At 41.7% G+C, this 18,263-nt stretch overlaps 1 protein-coding gene across 1 annotated transcript in view; it reads left to right on the forward strand.

The window, feature by feature from the left end:
• Positions 1 to 18,263, forward strand: part of KATNAL2 (katanin catalytic subunit A1 like 2) — a 67,613-nt gene that overhangs the window by 17,640 nt on the left and 31,710 nt on the right. Inside the window, exons 2-6 of the mRNA XM_027577689.1 lie at positions 9,047 to 9,117; positions 11,751 to 11,917; positions 13,256 to 13,298; positions 16,403 to 16,520; positions 17,660 to 17,758. Of these exons, the coding sequence (XP_027433490.1) occupies positions 9,047 to 9,117; positions 11,751 to 11,917; positions 13,256 to 13,298; positions 16,403 to 16,520; positions 17,660 to 17,758 (498 nt within the window). The remainder of the gene's footprint in view (positions 1 to 9,046; positions 9,118 to 11,750; positions 11,918 to 13,255; positions 13,299 to 16,402; positions 16,521 to 17,659; positions 17,759 to 18,263) is intronic.

Here is an 18,263-nt window from a genome sequence, read left to right on the forward strand (position 1 = left end):
CACCCTGGCTTCTAGCTCCTCGGGGTGCGGAGCCACTGCGGCTGCAGCCCACGACGGAAGGAAGCCCCCTCGCCAGATCCTGGCCTCATAGGTATCCCACCCACCCTCCCCTTGGGGGCTGTGACCAGCGCGCGCCCCAATGAAATGAGCTCCTGTGGGTGGTCCCTGGGCCGCCCCGCCCGCTCCGGTCCTGAGAATTAGCAGGAACCAATCAGCAGTGACCACCCTAGTACCCTGCGCCTGCTGTTGACCATCTTAATTTTAACCTCAACTTAACCCAACGAAACGAGTTATATTTCCCCCATTTTATGGATGAGGAAACTGAGGCTTAGGGAGATCAAATTAACTTGCATGTGGTCACATCACAGAAAGAGGTGAAGCTGGAATCTGAATCTAAGTAGCTTGGGTCTAGGGTGAGCACTCACCTCTGAATAGGTGGAGGAATTGAAGCCTAAAGACAGGAAGGATTAGTCTAAAGTCGAACAGTTTAGCCCCGTGAGGACGGTAATAGTCCCGACATTTGGCTTGCCTCCAAAGCAGTGTATGACAGGCATCAAATAAATTCTTGAATGAATGAGTAGCCATTTGTTGTGACCACCTGAACATCCACAGTAGGGCCTGAGTCAAATCAGCCTAAGCACCCCCCTCCGACCCAATTATCCTTGAAGGCACTTACCCTTCTCTTAGAAGGACTACATTTTATTATTACTATTATTACCACTAATAGTAATCACTTACTAGTCTTAACTTAAGATGGCAGCTTTAATTACAGCTCCTTTGATTAGATCAGAACTGATTAGGTCCTAGTCAGATCTCCAGCAATGCATCTGGCCAGAACTCTTGCTCCGATCAAGAAAGTTCCATGGTTGCTCTTCCTTTATTTTTTTATATTTAAATTTTTTAATTTGTTGAAGAATTCTAGAAGTATACATTGTGAGGTATTATTATCAACTTTACCCTCAATTCTTTCCAGTTGTCTTAACATTATTTACATAGTTTGTTTATATAGTAGCCTATATTTCCCCCATTATTCTAGGTTTTAAAGATATCTCAAGTCTTAGAATGTATTAGATTTAAGAATTCTTGCAGTTATTAGTTTTTGATATTCTCAGTAGCATCAATTGGCAGTTCTAATATCACATGAACGCTTCCGCAATCACAAATCAAGTTTAAAGAAATGATAGGTAACGAAGAGAATAAATAAAATAAAAACAGCACATTCCCACAACCCAGATACACTAAGGTGTTAACCAAAGGTGAGTATATGGATAGACACTCTTCCAAATCCTTTTCTATGTGTGTATATACAGATACATGCACACACACACATGCTTTACCAAAATGAAATCATATTAAATAGTGTTCTTTAACCAGCTGGTTCTCTAACCTGGATCATGCATCATATCTGGTTGTTGCATCTCTCATGTCTCTTTGAATCAACACATCTTCCCTCACCCCCTACCTTCTCTATTGTTATTATATTTTTTAACAACACCGACTTGTTCAAGAAACCACGAGAATTGTTCTCTAGAACATCTCCCCTTCCAGATTTGTCTGATTGCTTCCTTGAGGTCTCATCTGCTGCTCTATCTCCGGTGAATGAGAAGTTGGCTCTAAAGATTTGATGATTTCAGTTAAATCCTTTATTTACCTCAAAGGCGATACTGAGAACTTCACATTGTATACATCAGGGGACCGATAGTGCCTGTGACAGCAGTCTGATCTCCCTACCGTGCCGCTCTGTGATAAACAGAAAGGAGCCTGTGTCAGCATGAGCTTTTGAAAAAAACACAAATATCGTAATTCCATAACCTAGTTCAGAGTTGAATAACAATGGGGTGGTATGGAACATCTCCTGTTTCAGAAGACTTTATACTTCTCTGAAATCCCAAATTCCATAACCAGTTCATACTCAGGATTAACAACAAATGCCTCCTCTCATGGAACACTGTTCTTGAGCATAGTTGATCAGTTCTGACTTCATATTAGAAACAATAAAGGCCTTTCCTGGATCTGTAGACCCTTTTTTGGTAGTTCTAGTGCTTTGTCAAGTCGTACAGCATTTGAAACTTAGGAAGTTTCCTGGTAGAAACAGGAGATAATCAGGAAACAAACAAAAAACAAATCAGAACCTATGGGTATATATTCAAGCTTTTAAGTGAATATTAGATGCAGGGACTGTAAAATAGAACTATAATAAAAACATTTGAAAGAAGAAATGTGTCCTTTTTAACTGTTTGTTTTTGAGATGGAAAGCTTAATGCAAAATTTGGATCTTATTACAGAAATTGAAACGAGCTCATGCAAATTAATCTCTATTGCACCCGTAAAAAAGAAATTAAAAGCACTAATGTTGCATGTGGTGTATATACAGTAACATTTCCTAAATATCTTCTGGGTCTAAAACTAGGGATGATATTCAGTGCTTCCTTTTCCTCAGGCTACAGTCTCATAGGATTCAATTTTGAATCTGATAATGGAGGCATTTTTGTTGCACAATTGCTCACAAAGGAAATGAAGGAAGAAGAAAACAGCCAGGTCACTGAAGCAGAGACAAACGAGATACTGCAGTTAGATGTTCGCTTCTGGACCTCCTTTCTTTGGTAGACAGAAATTAATTGAGCATCTAATTGTGTCCATTTCAGGGGCACACCATCTTTTACAGTTTAAATTGTCCATGTGTTGGTGGCCCATTCTTAGTTTTTTAATTCAGAAGACAACTTCCTATGCTCATCTAGATTGACATGAGTATAAAGATGTTACAGATCTGGAAAACTTTACACTCTTAACAAATTCATGAGACCACAGTCTGTGTTTCAAGTAATAGCACGTCTTAAATATTTAGTATTAGATATTTGAATAGTATTTTCTTATATCTTTTTTCTATTCTTACTAAATTCTGAATTCCCATCAAACTCGTTTCAAATAAAAAGCTGAATTATCATTTCAAGGCCGGGAACCTCCCAAGTACAAGCTGTTTTGCCGTGTGCTTAGTAAGAAAGCCCTTTTTGAAGCATCTTCATTACCAAACAGAATTCTAAGTCACTGAACCAAAGGGTGTCCCTCAATCCCCATTGTCTGCCCTACACATCAGGACTATTTGCCAAACTTGGCGATTCCAGCCAAAAACCACTAGATATACTCTTGACTGGAGTTGGGACAGCTACCATTTTCCAGGAATGTAATCAAACCCCTAGACAAGCTATTCTTTGAAGAATATGGTCAACATTGCCCAGATCAGCCTAGGATCCAGAGGTGCCTCCATCCTAAGAATGAGAGTTTTGCCTTCCTGTTTATCCTGCTCTACTGTGAGTTCCCCAGGTCAGTGGTTCGCTGTTTAGGTGGCACTCCCAGGATTCTAACAGGAGTCTGAGGGAGATAATTCTGACAGACCCTCCAGCTCAAGTTTAGTTGGGGTGGCTGTGAGACCCAAGCTGCTAGCTATGGATGGCAGACAATAGCACTCCTAGGTTTCTCTGCATCTGTGCATGCGAAGTGAGGTGAGGTGGGGTCTAGGGTCACGGGACTGGGACGTGTGGTGTGGAGGAGGTACCTTCAGGTGCCTGTGTACGGATCTTTCCCTTCCAGTGAATGAGAACGCTGCCCTGTACCCCATACCCCCCAAGGCTGGGGCAGAGAACCTGGATGTCAGAGGTGGTAGGTGTAATCCCTTGGCCTAGAAATTTTCTGATCTGTGAACAGTTGAGCCCAAGCTGAAGTTTTGTTTGCTTCTTACTTACCAACATTACATTTAAACAATTCAAAAGTATAGGGATTGACCCTTAAATTGCTGTGCCCCCAGCTCCTTCCTCTACCCAGAGGTAATTACATACCTGGGTTTTTATTCCTTACTTTTTCTATGAGTGGAAGATTGTGGCTGTGTATTTCTGTGACTTTTCACTTTACAACAGATCTTAGAATTAGGTAGATCTACATATGCTGGAATAGAAAGATTTTTAAGACATATCATTAAGTGAGGGAAAAGCAAGATGCCCAACAGTATAAACAAAATTATTCCATTTTTGTAAATTTTTAAAAAGTTGCGCATACGTATGTTGATATATTCATAATTCCTTTCTGAACCATTACATGAGAAATTAAAAATAGTGGATAGCATGAAGAGAGAATCTTGTCTTTTTAAACTGTACTATTTGAAGTTTTTCTTTGTTAAATTTAATTCAAGCTTGTATTTTAAAGAAAAATACACCACCTGAGTAACACAGTATTTGGGGTGGGCAGTGAGTGGGGGTGGAGAGAAGACGCGATGTCTTCAGAATCCTCATCAGTGTATAAAGACCCACCTCATTCCTCTGACTGGCGCATTGCATTCCACCATGAGCTCGTGCCGTGACTTATTTAACCACTAATGGACATTAATAGCCTGTTTCTATTTTTTTGCGAATACAAATAATGCTGTATTAAACATCCTTGAACATTAATCATCGTGCATACATGGACCATTTCTATAATATAGTATAATTGATCTTCTATAGTGTAAATCGCTGGGAGTGGAATTGCTGGGTCAACAAGTACGTGCATTTTTCATTTTGATAGATTTTGCCAATTTGCTCTATAAAAGGGTTGTACTAGTTTACATGTCCACAAGTCATGTCTGAGTGCATGTCTTTTCATACCTTGCCAAGCCTGGGTATTATCTGGATAACATTAAGATTTCTGCATTTAAAAAAATTGGAGAATCTTACTGAAAGAAGCTTATTTTTGTCCAATGAACTGAAGAAATATTAACAATACTTAAGGTGCCTTCCTCAACTTTTATGTGCATGGCCAATGATGACAAAACCAAAAAAAAAAAAAAAAAAAAGAAGTCTACAGTAAAGGGGAATGAAAGCCTTCTGGATGGTTTTGCGTTTTCTTTTCTTCCTGGTATGTCTCACCTGGACTCACGCAGACTGAGCTGCTCGTTACAGCCGAGTCATCAAGCACATAAAGGAGTGCCGGAGGCAGCCAAGCCCACAATGGGACCAAGCACTGCCATCAGGCTGGTGAGCAGGCTCTCATGGGGGTGTGGACGATAAGCAGCTCTTTCTCCCCACCATTTCCATTTTGAAGCACTCCAAAATGTTGCGTGAAATGATTTCCATTTTCAGTCAGACCATTTGTTTTATATTTCAGGGTAAAAAATTACTCGAATTATTTACATTCATTTTAACCTTCTTTTCTCTACCTCTCCCCATTTGTTTCTGGCATTTTAAAACAGCCTTATTTGAGATATAATTAACATACCATGCAACTCACCCGAAGCATATTTGTGGAGAGATACAACCATCACCACTGTAACTTCAGAACATTTTCAGGCCCAAAAAGAAATTGTGCCCCTTAACTGTTACCCATCCTCATTCCTCCATCCTCCTCTGCGCCCTCCCAACACTTTTTCTTTTCTTCTTTTTTCTTTATTTTTTAGTGAGCTCTATGCCTAATGTGAGGCTTGAACTCACGACCCCGAGATCAAGAGTCGCACACTCCACCCACTGAACCAGCCAGGTGCCCCCCCCCACCCCATTCCCTTTTAAAAACCTCTCTCCCGGGGCGCCTGGGTGGCTCAGTCAGTTAAGCGTCTGCTTTCAGCTCAGGTCATGATCCCAGGGTCCTGGGATCGAGTCCCTGCCTGCTGGTCCCCCTGCTTGTGCTCTGACATATAAATAAAAAATCTGTAAAAAAAAAAAAAAAAAACACAAAACCCAAAAACAACAAACATCTCTCCGAAGATCTTTTTCTGTTCCCCTAATAAGTTTTCTGGCTTTACCCAGACTCTCATCTTCAGGAAATTCCGAGCTATCAGCCAAACCCAGTGCAGTGTGTGCGGTCCTAGGGAGCACAAACAAAACACTCCTTAGCTAATTTTTCTCAGCATCCTACTCATAAGAGAACTTGTGCATCTGTGCCTGTTTAGATTAGGAAGAAGTGCATGCTTCCAGTGTGAAGGATGGAGAGACTCTGAAATACATGAACAAAGCAACTAACAGCTGTTGAGCACCCACCGATCACTGACCCTGCTATGGGCACAGCACCCCCCAGTTTGCAAAACACTGTCCAATTGGAAATGGCACTAGTCAGTGTCCAGGGAAGTCCCTCTGAGAATGGACATGGCTCTCATGGCTCTTGTAAGGGACACCATTCTTGTGTTACTACGTGAGGTCAGCTAAGAAAGACTATCTGTTAGCCACAATTGTTTGATTTTAGCAAATTTGGCACACGGATTTTGGCAAGTTAAAATAGCTTCTCTTTAGTCTGTGGTTAATGTGTAGGGGTGGAGCGGAATTGATGAGGAAGGGGTGAATGCAGGGGAGGAAGTGATGAGGGGAAGAGCACTGGATTCTGATCTCAACTCTGCAGGCTTTTGAGCAAATTCCTCATTTATCTGGATCTTGGGTTCCTGAGATTCAATGATCTCCCAGTACCTTCTAGACTCTTAAAATTCTGAGTCAAAACCCCAAGCATGAACTTGAGAATTTGTATATTTAGAAACACAGCCTATCACTTTTATTACTGCTTATTTAACAGGTGGTTATATTTTTATTTTGCAAACTTGGTTTGGACTGAGTTTTGTGATGATTGTCATCTTTATTATGAGAATAATTTGGAACTAACCTGGATTTCATGAAGTGCTTCTCCTCCTAATACACTAGATGGCACTAGAGGCAAGGCAAATCAAATTCCCCCCAAAAAAGGCGGGGGAGGGAGGGTAGGTTTTGACTACCAAAGTCAAAGTTATTAACTACGGTAAATTCAAAAGGTTTCAGTCTTTATCAAGAATCGTTGTGTCAACATCTTCAGAAAGATGAGCAAACACTGCCAGTGTTAAACATCTTAATATCAGGATAGTGTCATTTTGTGTAGCAGCTTTCAAACTGTGACTGTGACCAACTGTAAGATATCTTAGACTGGGACCCAACACATATACACACACACACGCTAAAGCAACAGAAGTTCCACAGAGCAATCCTAAGCTTTCTTCCCTGTCACAAATTCTGAGACAATTCTCTTGCATTGAAGGGGAGCCTTGGGGGCATGGGTCAGGGGGAGTGTAAATGACACATTATCTGATGTATTTGATGGTGAGGAAAGTGATGAGGGGCCTTTAGAGGTGTGCTCGTGTTTCAAAATTAGCAATAGGTATACAGAAAAGTAACCAAGCTAAAAAAAAAATGAGGCAATTATTCATTCCAAGAAAAATAATGTACAGAAATGGAAAAGTACTTTCTGATTCAGCAGTGAACATTGTTTACATGGTTACAATAATAGAACAACCGAATCTTGGTATCACTGTAAGGGGAGGGGAGGGTGAGAAGCTGGATGGCAGCTTGGTTCTCATCTACCTTAACAGGATGGGACTAGTTAATGCCGAATATTCATGTATCGTGGAACACTGATATACTTAGAAATGTGGAGGTAAGTATGAGAAGAAACAGCTAAAGTAATTAAGGTTGTTGCATATAGGGAGTGGGTGGGGGTGGGGTAGTGGAGTGGGGCAGAGACTATTGTTTTTCTTTAAAAATGTATAGTACTAGTATTCAGCCTTAAAAAAGGAAAAAAATTGGACACATACTACAACATGGATGGACCTTGATGACATCATGCTGAGTGAAATAAGCTAGACACCAAAGGTCAAATACTGAATGAGTCCACTTCCATGAGGGACCTGGTATAGGCCAAATCATAGAGATGGGAAATAAAATGGTGGTCGCTAGGGCTTAGGGGGTGGGGGGAGGGCATTATTGTTTAATGAATACAGAGTTTTAGTTGGGAGAGAGAAAAAAAAGCTCTGAAGACGGATGGTGACACAACAGTATAAATGTGCTTAATGCCACTCAACTATACATATACATAGTTGAAATGCTACATTTTATGTTATGTATGTTTCAGCACACCAAAAAAGCAATGTAAGAAGAAAAATAATTTATGGTACTGTTTGAATTTTAAAGAGCTGTATGCCCACTTTAATTTCATTACATTCATTTTTAGAAAGCCCTGGATGAACGAGAAGTTTTTCTATGTGTCGTGAGCGTGAGTGTTTGCGCACAGATTTTACGATACGATTTGGGCCACTCAGGGGCCTTTTTTGCTTTTATCCAGTTCTTACCTGTATTCTTAAAGATGTTAGGTAAGCTATTCTCAAGTCAGGGAGGTATTACTGAAAGTAGGTATTTTATGAATACATTTCAGGGGAATTTGAGATATCAGGTAACTAAATGTAGCACATGAACGCTATTGAATAAATGTACAGATGCATCCAGTTTGAATAAGGACATTATTACGCAGGAATTTCCCTTTTCTGGCCTCTGTTACTCTTAGTGGATATTCTTTTTTTTTTTTTTTAAAGATTTTTTATTTATTTATTTGAGAGAGAGAGAATGAGAGAGAGAGAGCACGAGAGGGAAGAGGGTCAGAGGGAGAAGCAGACTCCCCGCCGAGCAGGGAGCCCGATGTGGGACTCGATCCCGGGACTCCAGGATCATGACCTGAGCCGAAGGCAGTCGCTTAACCGACTGAGCCACCCAGGCACCCCTCTTAGTGGATATTCTGAATGTTTGGCTGTGTTGTCACCTGCTGAATGGCTTACTGGAATTCGTCACCACATTTGTGCTGGGACTAGGTGGGTCTCTGAGTGAAGTGAAGATGTCGTAGCAGGTGAATACCTGTGATGTCAGAGCTGATTTCTAGCTCATGAGTTTCTCTTTACCGTCACTTTCCTTAACCTGGCCCAAATAGAAGTGTATATATCCGCTTCTTTGCAGTTAGGAGCAATAAAATGCCAATTAGCTGGGCCGTAGAAGTTGACTAGCAAAGCGCAATTCTAATTTAAATCATCGTACCTTCAGTTTACAAATGAGAAGGCAGCTCTAAGAAGAAGACAATGGAAAATAACTTTATATATTCTTAGAGACGTCAAACTGCCTTCCAGCCTTTAAGTCATGCTTAAAGGTTTTGGTTTTGACAGGTTACATTTCCCTTCAAGGGTTTATTGCTATAAAAAGAGTCTTCTATCTGATTGTCATCTCATTTAAATTTTCCTTTTTGTTCACAGTGCGAGATGAGGACAGAAGCACGACGAAAAAATCTTCTTATTTTGATTTTGCATTACTTAACACAGGAAGGGTATGTTACATTACAATTATTTACAGAGATGATTCCTCTCTTTCTCTGACCCCTACTTTTCCAGATACACACTTATCAAAATAGTTCATAGAATTTATGTTTAGAGCAGTTTTCTATTTATAGAAAAACTGAGCAGAAAGTATAGAGACCTCCCATCTATTGGGAATCCCCCCACCCCAGCCACTCTCCCCTATTATTAACATCTTACCTTGGCATGGAACATTTGTCACAACTGGAGAACCAATCTTGATATGTTATTGTTAGCTGACATGCATAGTTTCCATCAGGGTTTACTCTTCGGCTGTATAACTCCGTGAGATTTGACAAATGCATAATGCATCCAGCATTGTAGTATCATATCCAATAGCTTCGCCCTAAAAATCCCTTGTGCTCTGCCTGTCCCGGCACCCTTGTTCAGCAACCCAGACACATACGTTTATTGCCTCATTTACATAGATATTATTCCCATTACGCATTTGAAAACTTTAACAAAGCTACCCAGGTCCTGAGATACCTTCCCTTTCCCGTTCAGGTTTCAGGCCTATCAAATGAGGTTCCTGGGGTCCCACTGCTGGGTATCTACACAGAAATAATGCTCTTATTCCTCAATTCTCCTTCCCTCAAAATAAAGGGATCGCATTTACCTGATGACCTGTGCTTGATTCTCTTTTCTGGGTAATGCCATTCGATAACTGGCAGGTGAGGAAATTGCTAAGCATTTGAGTTTGGCCATCTACCTGATTCAGAAGCGTGCAAGCCCTTACAATGAAGGCTGCCAGTGTTCTGGGTTTTGTGAGGAAGAGAGCTCATCCACTATTTACTTTCAAGTTTCCTTTCTTTCCAAGTTTCAGCCAGGAAGAAAATACTCGGGTTTCAGGCTTAGGGCTTGAACTTGCAAGTTAAAGCAGCATTTCTCAACTGGGGTGATTTTGCCCCTTGGAGGACATTTGGCAATGTCGGGAGATGTTTTTGACTGTTACAATGGCACCTAGTGGGGAGAGGGCGGGGATGCTGCTAAACATCCTTCAATGCACAGGACAGCAACCCACAACAGAGTTATCCAGCCCCAAATGTCAACCGTGCCAAGACACTGTATCAGGAGGAACTACGAAAACAAAAAGACAAAGAAAACTCAGCATAGTTTTCCCCTTCTCCTGCAAGGCTTACTGTGTTATTTACAAAGCATGCATTTCCCCTTTCTGCCACAAGATGGCCCCTTGCATCTCGAATTAATGAAACTTCGACTAGAGTTGATCATTTTCCTGAGACCCACTGGTTAAAGTACTTATGAGTGGATCCTCAAGATGAAAAGTAAACTGTCAGAAAAGTAGACCTGCCTCTAACAAAATACTAAGAATTTATCCTCACAAAGAGGATAAATTATAATGGACTGGAATAAACAAAAAGCTTTGTAGAGAAAGTGATATGAGCTGGTCTTGAAAGATGTATAGAATACAGACAGACAGACATGATGGACGAGGATATTCTAGGCAGGCGCGGAGAGAAAGGAAAGAAAGAAAGGGCACGACCTAAGTGGAACAATGAGGTAAACAGAAAGGCCAGAGGTTGACTATCAATTGACACTGACAATGTCTTTAAAGTTAGCAAGGTCACTGGAAATAATCATGGCCACCTCGTTTAAGAAAGTTCAAAGTTTCCAACTGCCCTGAATCTGGGGCAGGGAAGAGAGCATAATAAAGTTTTCTCCTACTTTCCCAGATTAGAATCAAACAGCAAGAACTCTGTCGTGCGGCAGGAATTCTTAATCTGAGGTCCTTGGATGAAATTGTATGCTAACTTGTGCATATTTGCACACTTTTCAGGAGGGAGTCATTGGTTTCAATAAGAAGTCAAGAGTTAAGATTAAGACCTGGAAAGTCTTCCCACTTTCAGAGGATTGTGAGACAAAGCATTTGTTTTTATTGCTAAGACCACTTAATTTGGACAGCCCTTCAACTGAACAGGTTAAAAATCTTTCCCTGGGGAAGATGGTGCTTACACCCACAGTCAGCTGCTAGTGTCACGTGTGACTGAAGAAAAAACTACCAGAAATAATACATCCAAGCTGATGATGTCTTCTTACACCACATTTCCCTCAGTGATATTGATCAACATAGTTTTGGAATTTCCTTCAGAACTCATGACCTACCCTTTTCAGCTGCAGCAAAATCATGGTGAATCTTGCCTCTTGGGGTTGAATTTGGGTTTATCAATTGCCCGATGTTATCTAAAATGATTGCTGGTGAATAAGGAGGTAATCATTTGGGCAAATACCCACTTTAAGCTAAAAATGAGTAAAGGTAAAGCCCAAGACATTTTCTTAGTTGATTTACTTATTTGACTTTTAAGCACTTCCAAAAACATTTTGAACCATGATGACATCAGTAGAGTAAGGACGTAGCTTCTCGAGGCAACTGCTTTGAAAAACACTACGTGCATATCCTCACGGTATGTGGGGCTCCTTACTCTATAGGCAAACCTCATGTATTCTAATTGTTATCTAATGTACTACTTAATATAAGCTTACTATTTGTATTGAACATCTGTAGACTTGTCATGCCTGTTTGCCTTTATTCATTTTACCCAGAGTTAATTCTTTTTTTTTTTTTTTTTTCCCTTCGTGAAATGGCCAGATATATTGATGCAGCCAATGCTTTGGAGCAAGAAACTAAACTGGGGTTACGACGCTTTGAAGTTTGTGACAACATTGACCTTGAAACTATTTTGATGGAATATGAGAGCTACTATTTTGTAAAATTTCAGAAATACCCCAAAATTGTCAAAAAGGCATCAGACACAGGTACATGGCTATTTTCTAGAAATAAGGTTTCCTCTCATCTTTAAGATTAGTGTTTCTTCCTCATTGTATTCCCAGATAGATGCTACCGCCACCCTCTACTGAAGGAATAGACTGGAAAGACTGTGTAGCCTCTATTAGGTCCTGTACAGACAATGTAAACGTGATCGTCTGGGCAGGGATGTCCCCATAGCCATGTTGGTATTTGTTCAAGGAATGTATGTTTTAGGACAAGGAAAGCAAAGGGTCTCCTAGTGTATCACAGTTATTTTTTAGAAGACCAACATTACTTTCATTTCTTTAGAGATGGAAAGAGCTGTTGGGAGAGGATAAATGACAGAAGACTTTTTGTTGTTGTTGTTGTTAGGAAGACCTATTATCTATCTTGAAAATAACATGAAAATGAGTATTGGTGAAGCTAATAGCTCATGTATAGATAATGAAATGCTTTTGAAAGCCATCAATCCAGATAATGATCAATATAATGCAGAGACCCAGTATAGGTTAGCAGTCAATGAGGCTGGCTGGAGGAAAGATCTAAAGTGAAGGCCCTATGTTTTGTAGTAGCATTGACTTAGACATCTGTAAGTGGGGGAAGTAATTATAAACCAAGGGAGATCATTGTCCTGTTTACAAGGCACTTGTTAAGCCACAGACTTTAACATTTCATGTGGGGACCAGGAAACCAAGAGGAATGTCAATTAAAAATAGCCGGGGCGAATCTCCTAGCTGGAAGGGATATTTTATCTGAGCTCCTTTCCAGTGCAGCGTTCAGAGCTCCAAGTCCTTGGCTGGTCGTTGGATCTGGGTTTTGGCAGAGAAAGCACTGCCGCCTAACCACTGGGCCACCAGGACTATCACTGACACGATCTAATTTCTAGATTGCTGGTTCTGATCTAACTTGGAACCACAGTCTCCTGGGATATTGGACACAACGTGTTTATTTTAAGGTAAACTGGCAGAGTACTGATAAATGTTCATGCAATCGGCCTGGTATCCCAGAGATCACACAGCAAAATGTCAAGTTTATGAAAACCTGAAATGGTTCCTGTCACCTGGCCCACACTGATGCTGCCACCAGGTTCATGGTTTCCAACACGTTTCATAGCTGAGGGCTTTGGGGTCCTCCTCTGTGTGGAAATGCTCGGGAAACACGGGCTTCTTTCTCTTTGCTGGTAGTTTCACTTCTTTCTACAGGAGAATAGCTTAAAGCTCCTGGATTCCACAAGGCTGTAGCACAAATTTTAAGAACAATGTGAAAGGACAAACATACCTGACAAATCACTTTCTCTTAAAAAATTAAATTCTTTCCCTTTCCTCCCAATGTTTGTTTTGCCACAGTGGAAAATAATTTACCACCAAGAAGTGGAGGGAAGACCAGAAGGTAAAATGAATGGTAATTCATCTTGACCAACCCAACTCTAGGAGTTTGTGGGATCCCTTTCCAGAAGATTCTCCAGCTCAACTGCATGTTTGTCTACCAGCAATTGCAGACTATGATCATGTGACCTTGGTGGGCCCAGCCATGGGTGCTCCTCACATTACAGATGTCCAGGATATGGGTCACTGTCTGTTGGTTCTCCTGGTTTTATCACAAATAACTGCATTCACTGGTGCTCCTTCGAGGCTCTGTGCTATGAAGAGTACAGACCTTAGAGATGAAAAGGTCCAGGTTCAATTCCTGTCTCTGCTACTCACCAGCTTGGAGCAAGTTTCCGACACAAAGTGAGGTCCCCACACATAGCAAGCACCCACACATGCTTCATGATAATATTCCCAATGATGCTCTACCTGAGGCTACCTTTGCTTTGTGCTATTCTTTAGGGACAGTTTTATTGTTTTGACCAAAGTGTTGTCCTTTTATTTACAGTTTCCATAAAGCTAGTCAGACTCTGACAATGAATGATAACTACTTTTGAACAGAAACAGTGAGGAGCATTTTAAGAGGCCAGCTTCGGCATGCATTTGGATTCTGATTATTTTTCAGCCACACGCTCATACCTGGAACTTCCCCAGCATTCTCTACCTGGCAGAACGTTCCATGAGTGAATGTCTTCTGAGCACTTTGCTTCTCTTTAGGGACAGAGCTTGACAGCTTGGGTGTCTTCAGCTCCTCTCTGAGGAAATGTTTGTACATGGCAAGCATAGAGGTCAGACAGCACATGGTTGGAGTTAAGAAGGATAATTAGGAAACTAATGAACACTGTTTGTTTATAATTTTATAATTGAAGATAGCTATTGAAATGAGAGGTTGTGTCATGAGACTTGCTATTAACAAGTAAAGTACCTTCTCCTAATCTGGGCGTCTCACACCAGAGAGCAAGCTCCCGGGTTACAGATATGCAGATGACCCAGTGGAGGAATGGTTATTTAATGTGATGGATAACAGAATTATGATGCCAAAAAATCCTGACAATTTGGAAGATGGGCTCAAAATAACAAGATGGAATTTAACAAAATAAGGTAGAGGCTCTAACTAAAGATTAAGTCAAATAGCTCCCTCATTACAAAATCAGAGACCCAGAAATTTGAGTTAACAACAGATGCAGTGGGAACTCAACAACGTGATGTGATTGCCAATGTGGTCTTGGGCCTCAGTGATAGAAATACAGTATCCACAAAATACGAGGTGACTCTACTGTGGTCAGAAGACAGTGGACAAAGGAAAAATGACCAGGATGAGGATGAATCTGGGAGCCAGGTAACCTTAAAAATGATTGGAGCAGCTGGCGATGTTTAGCTTGAAGAATGGAAGACTTGGGGAGGAGGTGCCCCTAGTACAACATGGTACCAGTCTTCACTCTCTAAAGAGGGTTGAGCTTTCTTTGTAGAATTCCATAGGGCACACCTTGGAGTGGCAACTAAAGTTACAGAGGGGTGAATTTGGTTCCATACTAGGAAGAATTTTACAGTCGTTAGAGCTGATGGGAAATGAATTGTACTGCTTTGCACTTTAAGCACTTGTCTTTGATAGTGTTAAAGCAAATCTGTGAATCACTTGCCTCTAAAGGGAAATCAAAGAGGGGAAGCAGACTCCCAGTTCCCTGCCAGCCCCGCAATGTTAGGCAAGTTTAACTATATAGTTTAACTTATAATTTATATAAAGTTTAACTTTATATATATATATATATATATATATATATATATATATATATAAAACCTCACTTCATTTAAATCATTGCTATTCATAAGAGTTTGCACTTGTAAAATTTTTGGTATTCATTTCATAGATATTTCATTTTTGTGCCAGCAAAAGGCCTGAAGGACAGGCATTTTTATTCCTAATTTACAGATGAAAAACAAATGCTGTCTACCTCTTATGACACTCACCCCAGTGGGTCAACACTGGGGTCACTGTGTATGGACACTGGTGGTATTATTGGTGTGGGTGGTCTTGCTGGCCAAACACCTATGTGTTTATATTAGACACAAACAACTTTTTCTTTCCCACAAAGAAATGGAGAAATAGCTGTTCTCTGAGACCCTGTAGAACATGGGAGAAATGCTTCCAGTGAAACTCTTGCAAACATGTCTCACATGTAAGGACAAAGAAACTGAGAAAACCAAACAGCTTCTGATGTGGGAGTTCATGCTGTGCCTCTCAAGCAGTCCTGCCTCTCTCTAATGTCATCTCCTATCTAACAATATTCCAATCCTGAAATTTTAGGTCTCATGGACAGGACCTCGTGAACAAATTTATTTTACTTTTGCACTGATGTATATAACATATATAACATATATGCAAACACATACATACACATATATATGCAGTCAAACACATATATACACATATATGCAGTCAAACACATATATACTCTTGTAAGTGCCACCACCCCAGCAACCCCTCAGCAGGCTCCCTTCCCAGCCAATACTCCCCATGTCCACCAGAGGTAGCCACTATCTGACTTTCAGCCCCATCAATTTGTTTTGCTTTAAGTGAACAATATTTGGTGAACATTTGTTTTGCAAATATGAAGATCTGTGACAAAAGAGATGAGGTAAGGTTTGCTTCCCTTCCACAAGTCCCCTCTAGGTACACCCAGCACACCGGATCAAAACCACTGGCAAATCCCTAGGCTTTCTCCTTCATCCCCACAACCTGTCCCCTGGTCTGCATACTGTTCTTTAAGGAAGATGGGAAGAAACGTTGGAAAAATGCTTGCAAAGCCATGTGTTCTTGAGAATACAGAGCGATGTGCAGAAGGGCTGGAGACAGGTGGCATGAGGGAAAATGAAGAGGAGGTCAGGGGCCTCCGGGGGGAGGTGGACCCCCTAGCCTGGTCTTGGAGGAACCCAAGGAGTAGACTGGATCAAGTCAGAGCCAAGATGGATGGGGTGGGAGGGCAGTGAAGATGGAAGGGCCCAACTGTGGTACATCTGCCTATCTTTCTAGAACTCTTTCTTTAAAATGTGCTACACAAGTTGTTTAGTTACCTCAAATTAAGTGGTTAGAATAATTCCCTCCAAGGTCTTTGTTCCCGCCCCTAGGGTGATGAGCGACAGCTGTCAAAATCTTCCCAAGATCAGTCAGCAGAGGCCACGGTCCAGAACCACAGTGGGGAAGTCAGGGGATGTCAAATCCCTCCATCAGGAGCATCCTAAACAGGTCTGGACAGCTTTGCTTGGCATTGGTAAAACTGCAGGTGGCTGAGAAATAGCTCCAAGAAAAAAGTCACATTTATTTATTTAAGGACAATGTTTTTAAAATGCTGTGTGATTTTGTTAAATTGTAGATGTTCTTCTGGATTAAAACCACAGGCAAATCTCTAGTCTTCCCAGTGTTTTTTAATTTGAGTGGGAGGTCTCCTTCCTCCCCCTAGCCTTTCCTCTGGTCAGAGTGCTAGGTGACAGGCTTTGAGGGGTTCGGCCTGGGCCCAGTCAAAGCAGGGGGCCTGGTTGCTACAATGCTCAATCATCCCATTTGCGGTAACTGTAGGTGGCAAGTCTTCCCGTCCCAAAGCACATTCCCGGGCTCCTCAGATTAGGCCAGGGATAGTCTCAGGAATGGCTGGGTTTCTCCAAAGCACACATGGTCGGTCCCCACGCCGGACCTCCACACTGGACAATCTTGGGGACAGGGTGGGCAGCAAGAGAAGAGAGCCCAGCAGGTGGGTGAGATCAATGGCTCCTGACTCAGGGGATCCATACCTAGAACCTCCTGTGTTGGGATAAACATACCAGGTTTCAGAGGAAAGAGAACCAATTGAAATTGGGAAAAGGAATGGGAAGACTGGATGTCAGAGATGCCCGGCGGGATAGAAAGGAATAATCATGAAACTCAATTGTCAGAAGGAATCTCTCACTCTCAAAGAGGTTGTATACCTCTGGCCAGTGTAGTCTGAACTCAGGTGGAAGGGAGGTGAAGGTGGGGCAGGAGAATTCCACAGGTGGCTGGTTGACTATTGACTCTGCTCCATCTCCAAACTTAGCCACTCCCAGCATCAAACACCTCTGGTTACAGGAGAAAAGCCAGGGAGTGGGTTTGGGTTGAGGCACCGTGGTTTCCTCCACTGGAAAAGCTCCTCAGAGCCCATGGCTTCCAGCGACAGCTCTTCCCACATGGCGCAGGCAGCCAGCGAACTCATCTTGTTGGGACTGCACAGAAGTGGCTGAATTTCACATGGGGTTCCCATCTACTGAACTGATATCCAGTGTGTGATTTGGGACGAGGGAATAGGCAGTTTCTACCGGCTTTTGTAACTTGCTTTCCATGGCTGACTTCCCGCTGGCTTCCTCTTTCTTCAGGAGGCTGTCACTAATTCTCATGCGGAGAGTGCTGACTTTGGCTTGAGTATATCAGGAATCAACAAAGGCAGTGGAGAAGAAAATGTCCGCCCACAAAAAGTAAGTGGAATTCATGAATCTAGCACCAAAAGGGGAAATCCCTTTTCTTTCTAAAAATGAAAACTAAAAAATGTTACTGTTGTCAAACAGAAAAGCTAATATAGAATGGTCAGAGCCTGGCTATGAGGTGGGCTGAGAAGAACACTGGGTGAGGATTAGAGCCCTGGGGCTCTGGTCTGAATCTCCTTTCTGGATGAATGGTCTTGAAGGAACTCCCCATCTCTAAGAATCTCAGTCTCCCTATTTGTAAACTCAGGAGTTTGGAAGAGATGGCTTCCAAAGTCACTGTCAGCTTAAACATCCTGTGATTGAAATGGTAAACGTCGGTGTTCGGCATCATTGAAGGAGTTATGGCGGAGTACTCATCTTTCTCCTCCCTGCCTGTGGTAGTTGACTAGTGGTGGCACCTTGTCTCCCTGGGGGTGTGGCTCTAGGCTTAACTGTCATTTCACGTGAACCATGAAACCTCAGTTGAAATAGGGTGGATCTTGTCCCTACTAGATAT

Source organism: Zalophus californianus, chromosome 14 (assembly GCF_009762305.2).
Source record: "Zalophus californianus isolate mZalCal1 chromosome 14, mZalCal1.pri.v2, whole genome shotgun sequence".
Classification (NCBI taxonomy): Eukaryota; Metazoa; Chordata; class Mammalia; order Carnivora; family Otariidae; genus Zalophus; species Zalophus californianus.